Source organism: Anneissia japonica, unplaced genomic scaffold (genome assembly GCF_011630105.1).
Source record: "Anneissia japonica isolate Jap-2015-1 unplaced genomic scaffold, ASM1163010v1 scaffold288033_len957474_cov176, whole genome shotgun sequence".
Taxonomy (NCBI): Eukaryota; Metazoa; Echinodermata; class Crinoidea; order Comatulida; family Comatulidae; genus Anneissia; species Anneissia japonica.
In genome coordinates this window covers 653,711-663,637 of record NW_022715491.1, presented here as the reverse complement: position 1 = coordinate 663,637, position 9,927 = coordinate 653,711, and the positions used below count along the sequence as shown (strand labels likewise).

The window sequence follows — 9,927 nt, the reverse complement described above, 5'->3', positions numbered from 1 at the left end:
CTTTTATTTTTAAATTTTTTTTTTTTTTTTTCTATTTGTCTTTATTTGGAGGATGGCCCCATGTCCCCTCCCCCTGGATCTGCCCCTAATACATAATATGTATTTAAATAAGGATCAAAATTTAAACCATTCATCATGTGTGCAATGGCCAAGTGCATGTTAAAGAATGCAAGATTCTTCAGACAATTTAATGCTTAGATGATTAGAATTTGATATATATTCAGAATAAGCTCTCATTCATGATGATTTACATGGCATATATAATAATTATATGAACTACATGTCTAGAACAAAATTCTTTAATGTCGATCAATTCCATAATGCATTAATCATTCCTAATGCAAAGCTACACTTGATGTTTACTGAATTGTATTATTATAAATATACATACTGTGGTAATGTAATTCCATACTAAGAGACACTATTTTGTTTATAATATGTAATGTACACATATTATATATTCAGATTTGCTAGTTAATACTGTAACACAATATTATGAACATAATAAATATGGCCTAATAATTTCAGTGCTTATATAGGAATAATCATGGCCCTTCAACAGAAAGTTGAAAAGGAATATATTCTTATGAAATTAGTCTTAGTCATTGTTCCATATATTCTTCATGTTTTTTTGATAATGAATTAAATAATGTATTTTATTATGTTGTTCTTTAAGAACGTGTTTGTGTGCATGATTTATTCAATAACAATATGCAAGTATTATTACTTATTTATTGTTTGAAATTGGATGTTCTTATTAACATTGTTGTATTGATGAAATTATTGATATAGTTGATGGTATTTTTTTTCTTTCAAAAGCCAAGGCCTTTTTGAACATTTAATATCATGCTAATTTTTTGTTTTTTTTCAAAGGCATATACAATGGATCATTTCACTAAGCCCCACCCTTTCAATATTGGTGCTAAGATTCTTCATTAAATGATAGTCATTCGTAGAAAAACATGGCTGATTCTGCCTGTCATAAATGTAAACTTGGTTGTTGACATTGTTGACACAGTATGTCGCCTATTTAATAATAAGTTTATCTTTTTAGTAGCTTGATAGCCACTTTGTAAGGCTAAAAAAAACCTTGATTTTTCATGACATGTACATGTAATTCTTATATGTACTGTATCATAGTAGAAAGGATGAATGTTTATAAATTTTTTCCCCAAAATTACCACCTACAAATTAAAAAAAACTTAATTCACTTTTTATCTAGATTAAATTTTGGCAAATTCCAGAGGGCGGTCTTCTAACAAATCGAAGTGAAGCGGATGCGACATTGCATGGTCACACAAGGAAAGTAACGTTTCTCAACTGGCATCCGGCAGCTATGAACATCATTGCTAGCATTGGTTATGACTTGAAGGTAATGAGCTGACAATAGGTGGCAGCATTTGTTTTTAAACTACAGCTTTGTTAAAATTTTCTTAATGATTTTCCTGAAGTGAAATAATTCATCAACAAAATCATTATCACTAAATTATTGTGATCATTGTCATCATGTCTAGTACCATCATCATCATCACTATCATTATTATTGATATCATACAGTAGATTTCATTTCATTCACATTGGTTTACATAATTGTTTCAGTATGTCAAAATGAAGTGGTATATAAGCCACATTCACATTGCAAAGTTTAACCAAGGAATTGTACCCCTGTTCGCACTTGGATTTAAGTATACAGTTGATTTTAAGATAGTAAGCAAGGGAGGATATAGGGAGGTTGAACGGAAGGCAGGTGCCCCCTCCCCCTTTTGCCACTGCCGTTTTTTATTTATTTATGGAAAAAAAATACAAAATGGCATACAAATATTAAATTTAACAAAGTTAAATATTTTGAAAGCATATACTAAAACATGAATTATACCCTTATTGGAGACTTCTGTTATGATTTTACATCTAGGCCTATATGAAATTGGTACCCCTTCTCAAAACCTCCCCCTCCCCCTGATTAAAAAAAATCTGGATCCACATCCCTTGGAAGATTTGTGCATGTATGGCTAGTATAAATTGTTGATAAATTAGGTGAAATGTTCAGCAATGGGTAGTCAGTAGCGAATGTAGCAGAAATTGCATTGTTCATATTGGAATTTCCTGCTTGAGAAAAATAGCCTGGTTTATTGTCTGTGGCCAATATTCACTTGTTAAGCTTACCTCCTGTCTTAGATAATTTGACAAAGGAGAAAAGATACAAATATCTTTATTATACAAAAAATGGAAATAACTGCTCATGACTGCTAGTACAACAATATTAACTTATCTTAAATACTTCAGATTGAAGTGTTGTATAACAGCTGAGTAGAGCAAGTAATTGTAACTGTCCGTGTGTGCATTCACCGTCATCATTCTACCACATCCTAACAATAACGGTGCCTATAATGTCAGTATGGGGGCGGATGATTTGTGTCCTCCAATATAGCCTGAAACACTCATTGGTAGAATGAATCAAGCGTCTGCACACACAAACTAAATTACTTTCCCCGTCCTACCCAGCACCCTATCAATTCTGTTTTTATACACAATACCCCCAATTAGAATGTTAAACTCCTGTCCACACTATTAAATTTTATGTAGCAAATGTGATATGCCCATATTTGGGTGTAATATGACTATATTTGGGTGTAATATGACATCATCATACCCATATATGGGCATATCACACTAATTTGTCATATAAAATTTGATAGTTTGGAGTGGACAGAGTTTATTCAGTTTGTTTGCTCACAATATTTTTTTTCTTTTTTTGGGTCACGGTTAGTTTCATTAAAATTATCCAATGCGAACACAGCTTAAATCTACTCTACATTAAATCTCCAGTTAATCCCTTGAATGGTGTGATAAATGTCAATATATTCAAATTCCTTGATAATTGCTGTGGTCTAAATTATTCTTAATCATTCCTTACTTTATTGTACTTAGAATTCCACGTTATAAAAGTCATCCTTTAAAAATAGTTTGTCTTTAAATCACAAACTTTACTTAATAGATATTAATAGTACATTAAAGATACAATTTTCTTAAACATAATCTGTCTTTTGTTAACTAAAAACTTTAACCAAAAGGTCCCCCATTAAAAACTCCAAAGTTTCGATAGCTTTTGAGCTACAGTATTCAAGCAGATTTATACTATTTAGCTTTAGAATTACATAGGCTCATAAAATTGTCTTTAATCGCTTTAAGGATGTTTTCTTTGCAACTATGTACATATTTTTTTTTTATCTGGGTCAGTCTCAGTGACAGTTTTACTACAGTACATTACAGTAGACTTAACTTTTATAAATGAGCTATTAAAATTAAGATAGTATGCAGACATAACACACAACATTATTTAAATATCTTCTTTATCACCCTCCAGTCCTTAGCAGATTCTCTCTCCCCTCTTCTACCCATGCTTACATGTCTTGTCCAGTTCAGCTTTCTTCATGCCCGTTTAAAGCAAGTCAGTTATTTTAAGCTGCAGGCCCAGGTTAGCAATGACTAACTTCCTTCTAGACTTATAGCATGGTCCTGCGGTTACAAGATGTGTTTAGCCCGGCGTAGTTTATCCATATAGAATACTTATCCATATAGAATACTTGACTCGTGTAGATTCAAGATTGTGAAGTGTTTGCTTTTTTTTTTATTGTAATTGTAAAAGGAGTAGTGGATAATTTTGTAACTAAACCAAGGACAAGTTAGTTGGAAAGTAAATTAAATATGTGTCTTGCACTGTTTTAAAGTGCAGAATTCTGTACAGTACAATGGTTTAGAGGGTTAGTTTCTCATCTTACAATCTAATAGGCATGGTTCGAGTCTAATTATTATTCATTGTTTAAAGTTAATGTACAATCCAAAAATTTAACCTAAAAAATATTGCTTTTAATAATGATCAAATTGTCAATATTTTATTGTATGATATTAAATAGGCACTTATCCAAACAATTTAGTGTCTGATTTTCGGAATTTATACTACGGTAATAAATAATTCAAAAAATTCTTAAATTTATATTCAAAGGAATGAACATATTATATGCATCCTGTTAATTCATTTTATATATACCACAGTTCTCATGTATAAGCCCATCTCGGATATAAAGAACACCCTAGCTTTATGCCAAAGTTTATGTACCACCCTTTCCTCGGGCAAAAGCCAAGGTTATGAATTTTACAAATATTCTCAGAAAAAAAGCATTCAATAATTGGCTTTGAATTAGACATATACAGTGCCGAAAAAGTGCCATTTGATTAAAAGGAGATTCCCTGGGTATAATTTCACCCCAAAAAATTACCTCAAAATTATTTTCTTGGGGGGGGGGGGCTTATACTAGAGGAACTACGGTATTGAATTTCATTGTCCCAAGTTTATTATCTCAATATTTAAAAGGTTGTTTGTCTGAAAGCTGTATTGATGAGACACGAGACAACAATATAGAGTTGGTGATTCATCCAAAGAATATAGGTTTGTGCACACATGTTTATATATAGGTGGGCTGTAAAGATTGAGGAAACTGGTGATTCAAATTATACTGTTAATCCATCAATAAAGCAGACAGCCCGACTAAGAAACTAGATCATCATTCTTATGGTCAATTCTGTTTACCAAAAGCGTAATGGTTGTGTGCTCTGAGCGCTGAATTGGCCATCAGCAAGCTTTTTGCTCATCAAGTTCTAAAGTGATTGTCAGCGACTGACCAACCCCATGCCTCAGTCACCAAAGGGAAAATACTTACCAAGGCTGAAAGCCAATTTTGCTGGGGTTTGTAACACCCTAGGGCCTATGTCCATCAGGACCTTGGCATCTCTTAATTCAATTATCATCTATTCAGTAACTTTAAATTTAAAATATTGAACAAGTAGTTATATAGCACATGACGCAGGCAGAAAAGTTTTTACGGAATTTTCATAAACGGTGCCAGTTTTCATAAGACACTTTGATTTTTTTTTATACTATATAAGATGGTTATAAAATAACAAGAATAAGAAAAGGGAAGTTTATTAGTTACTCTTGAGAACATCAGTGGCATATTGAATCAATTATATAATTATATAACTTCAAGGAGAGTAAGACTCTCACTAGAAGTAGAACATTTAGAGCCATGAATAGGTCCAAATTAAATAAATTTTAAAAAAATTTTTAAAACATTTTCATTTCTCTTTTTAATAGCCACGGTCATTTCATGTTTTGACAAACTTTTTTTTTTTATGCAGAAACAATTTCAAAATGAGATTGTTGATTAGGTGAAGTATTTAAACCAAATTTATAGACGCAATCCTATGGACTTGGAAGTTCTGGATTTGTTTATTCAGATGTTCTGAAGTGCCTTGCCTTTTAAGGTCTATTTTGGAGCACAACGAAAAGAATGATTGCGCTAATCAATAAACATGGTTTTAGACTTCTGTTGATAAGTTTGTCCTTTTCTGTTTTGACAGCTTGTTAACAGTTTTACCGCTCATTCCTCATTGATAATAATTTTAACTGTTGATTAATCTTGCTTGTACCTGTAGGAATGCTATCAAGTTGGGAGACATCCCAATGCAGGAGCTTTTTAGGCAGTCTTCTAGACCTGTGTATTATAATAATGTGATAATGATTAATTTATAATAAAAATAATTGAATAATATAAAATAATTCAAAGCTTTGGGATGATCCATTTTTAAACATGATTAATATCTAATTATCAAATACATTACACAGTGTAATGTAGAACAACACTGCAAGATAGATGTTGCTGATTACCTAGAGGGCGCTCTACATCATTTCATGTATTTCTTAACATGGGCATTCAACATAGTTTTTTTTTTTTTTTGCTATTGTTAACCAATGTTTAATATTTGACCAAATAATTTGATATTTTGAAACACAGCTTTCAGAGGAATTTAAATGCACCCTTCCTCCAATGGTTTATACTGGAAGTGGTTGGTGCAACAAGTTGTGAGGCTAAAGACTTTTAACATTGATTTTTGGGCTTCAAAACTATCACTTTTGCAAGCCCATTGAGCGCAGCAATTTACCCACTGTCTCTCTCTCTTTAACCAGTACGTGTACCTAGGAGGTTTAAGTGTTAAATGCGCTGTTTCTCATGCAGCAAATTATGAAATACTGTACCCACTTCTGCCCAGGGAGCAGATTTGATCTTCCGTATGCGTTTGTTTAACTTTGTTGATTAATAGTGTGAAAAAAGCGTTGTCTGGAGTGCCATAATATACAGACATCTTCTTGTCATTGACTCTTCTTAGCACTGAATTTTTTAATATTTATTGGATAATTCTTACTATAAATAAATTGTGAAAAAATACCCTCACAAATTTCAAAATATTAAAAAAGAAAATCCTCTACTATAAGCCCATCCCCTTTGAATACAAAATTTGGTCGATTTTAATGGGAGGGAGGGTTTGGGTTTAACCCGAGAAATCCTCTTTTCGTAGACAGAAAAACAATGCATGCTTAATTTAAAGCTAATCTTTTTTTTTTTTTTGAAAGTGTAAAAATGTCAGCTGTGCTACACATTCAAATTATACAGTACCCTGGGACTTTAGCCAAGGAAACAGTCGTGCATAAATTTGAGTGTAAGTTGGGGTGGGCCTATACTTGAGAAACTACAGTAGTAAAGTAGGAAAGATACTTTATCCTCTGCTGTATCCTTAAAATTAATTACTACAGTGCTACTTAACACAGACAGGAAGCAAGTGTTTCTGTACTGCATCGCTCAACAACTACTGCAATCTGAATGTTAAATACTCATGATTAATGCGCTGTTTACTGTATTACAGAGCTCAACATTTCTAAACACCATGGGTAAAGGGCAACTGAGGTTCAATGTAAGACATGTTATGAAGTGAACCATGTATAGAATCATGTTGTAATGAATATCTTAAAGTCTTTAAAAAACCCTAAAATTCCTCAAATAAAGCTGTCACCAATGTTTTGTGCTGGTATACTGATTTCACTCCACAGTATATGAAAATCCTTAAACTGATTGGCAGGTAATTCTAAAATTTTTTTTAGTAAACTGTTTAAATCAGTGTAAACTTAAATATAACCTCTATCTCCAGCAAGCAAAATAAATTTGCTATCATAGTATATTTATTCTCGAGGGTAATGGCCATGTCACACCTTATGGGTTAGAAATCACTTTTTGGTTATACTTGATGTATTTTGACTTACGAGTAACTTACAAGTAATGTGTGTGTACGTGTGTCATCGATCGCATTAAACCTACGTACAACTTATTGCCCGCGTATGCCAATGTATGAGCCATACTCGCTGGCATGCATAAAAAAAATGTGTGTATGCACACCATTTTTTGACAACCTTGCCGTACTACAACATATACCAGCGTGCTCTTAATATACGGAACTTTACCCATAACTTATTTGACGTATGCCAGCATATTCATACAGTACGTTGGCATACGCTAAATCGTCAAGGTGTGACAGGGCCATTAAGAACCAAAATATCAGCGTGACAGGAGAAGCAAGTGTAAGTTGCAAAGAGTAATTTGAGTGAATCAAGGGGGATGAAAGGAGCATAAATTTTAATCAATTAACCAAACTCTAACTTGATATAAACTTGATCCTGATTTATATATTAAAACATTTTCATTTCACTTTAGACAGGTCATAAGGGTTGAAGAACTATATCATTTTATCTTAAGGACGATTGGAGTGAATTTGTTGAAAAAAGCAAGGCGAGGTTATCTAAGTAGATAAAAGGTTATTGTGCTTATACGGACATTTGATGCCTTAGATCAGACGCCAGAATGTACAATATTCAGGCGCATGGAGACACCTAGACTTTAATGCAATGAACGTGCTATAAGTCATGAACAGGATGATTTATCTCCACTATCAAACTTCAGCAATTCGGTTTGATGTTGGGGATGCATGTTTGTGGAGTTGCCGAGATGTGATGAATGTAGCCAATCTTTGGAGTTTATTCTACATCACTCGCTGTCAATTTAACTAACTGCAAAGCAATTTATGAAGAGTGTGCGAAACACAATTTGAGCAGCATCACTCATTAACTCTCTTTTCCGCCACTGTTATTCTGATTTTTTCCTATGTATCCGGGTCATTAAAGACATAATCATAATCCCTGTAAAACCCCTGTCTTATACAAGCTCTACTATCAGAGTTAAGTTCTTACTTTGATGTCCTTCTAAGAAAAATGTTTTCATCATCCAACTGGCATAATTTGAAATGTTTGTACATCTAGAGCAAGTATGAAAACAGAAAGTTAACTGAATTAGTCAAAGTTGAGGCAGTGCGTCATCGCTTCTGGAGAACTGGGTAATACAATAATGATAACGATCAACATCATATGTAGTTCCTAATGCAATAAAACAAAGTAACAGAGCACTTTCAACGTTATTATCCCTGGTCATTAGATTCATAAATTGGCTGACGGCATAAAGTGCAAACCTTCTGCACTCCCAAGGGAGTATACCTACAAGTAGTCAAGTTGCATTGCACACAACAATACATTCAAGGCCGCAACCTCTACCAGGTACCCATATTCCGAGGTGTAAAGAGACAAAAGCATCTTTAAAACTGCCTTGCCAAATAACACTGAGGCTATGGTCACACTAGAACCTCGAGCCTGGCTTGACTCACCGCGATTGAGATTTCACGCCAGGCTTGAAAGTGTTGGACGGTCACACTACGTGGGTTGACCTGGTTGCTTGGGTTTTGAACCTGTGACGCCGTTCTTTTTTCCCAACCCCAAGTTCGCTAACCTTTCCCTTACCAACTCATAAACGCCGTTTTTATTGTTGCACTTTTTGTCCTCGATTTTATCCCGTAGCTCAGGCTGGGCCCATAGATCTATTAAATCGGCGGTTTCGTTGTCTGTCCACAACACTCGCATATTACAATTAATATTAAAATGATATCAATGAAAAAAATACAGCAGTTCTACTGTAGTAGTAGCCACCTAGTTGGTGATCCGCTAACGTTAGCGGATCACCTATTGTTATTGTCAGGATCATCATCTTCATCTTCTTTTTTTTATTCTTCTTTCTTTCTCCCCTTTTTTGTTCGCACGATATATCAAAAACTGCCACGAGTTACGCACAATTGCTGTCAATCATTTTGCCTTCTCCTGGAATAGTCATGGTAAGGTTTTCAACGCGCTCAGTAATGCGTGACGTCATCTACGCGCAATTTTGCGTTTTTACATTATCGATAATATCAGCGTAACCAATTGCCATTTCGAAATCGTATTAAGTGAGTATTAACTTCGGGTTAATGTTAAATGTACTGTACCCTAATTTGACGCGTGCGCTCCAGTTCGCGCGCGTACGCGTGCGTCAAAATTTCAAAATGCTCAAAATCACTTTTTGACTAAATTAATGGACGTTTTAGGCCATTTTAGGCATTTCAAATGTTTTTGAAATTTTCCACTACGCGCGCGCATTTTAACGTGCGCAGCACGTACGAAAGCTAGATATGATGTTTTTTTTACATATTTTGGGTTCCTGACATTATTTTCACAAACTTCCAATCTTTTTGGTCATCATTTGGCCAATAGCAATACCGTATGTGCGCATCAAACATAGGTATCTTTGGCCGTATTTGTGCTCTATACAGTGAAATTATGCTAAAATGAGGCCTATTTTCATTCAGTTATATCTCCTTAGGTTGAAAGGTGACCCCCATTTTTTATTACATATTCTGAAAGCACATGAGTTGTAGATATGATTTTATAGATCATAATGGCTCATCAGATATTGTGACGTCATCATATTGGCGTCTGAATTCAAAGAAAGTGATTTATAGCTATGACGTCATTTTTGAAAATACGCATTTGAGCGTATCTCGCTTATCCTTTATCGATCGTCTTCCAACTTTCAGTATGTTATAGCTGAGACAATTCTCGTTCATATATTTCACTTCTTTTTAGATTTTGTTGACGTCATCATGGTCAAAAAATTGTTTTTT

At 33.9% G+C, this 9,927-nt stretch overlaps 1 protein-coding gene across 3 annotated transcripts in view; it reads left to right on the top strand.

Moving 5' to 3' along the window:
- The window catches only part of LOC117109254 (coronin-2B-like), a 70,116-nt gene that overhangs the window by 39,968 nt on the left and 20,221 nt on the right, over positions 1-9,927 (top strand). Inside the window, exon 4 of one of the 3 annotated variants that reach the window (XM_033251518.1) lies at positions 1,223-1,372. The exons of the other annotated variants lie outside the window; for them this stretch is intronic. Coding sequence (XP_033107409.1) covers positions 1,223-1,372 — 150 coding nt within the window. The remainder of the gene's footprint in view (positions 1-1,222; positions 1,373-9,927) is intronic. 3 annotated transcript variants of the gene reach the window in all.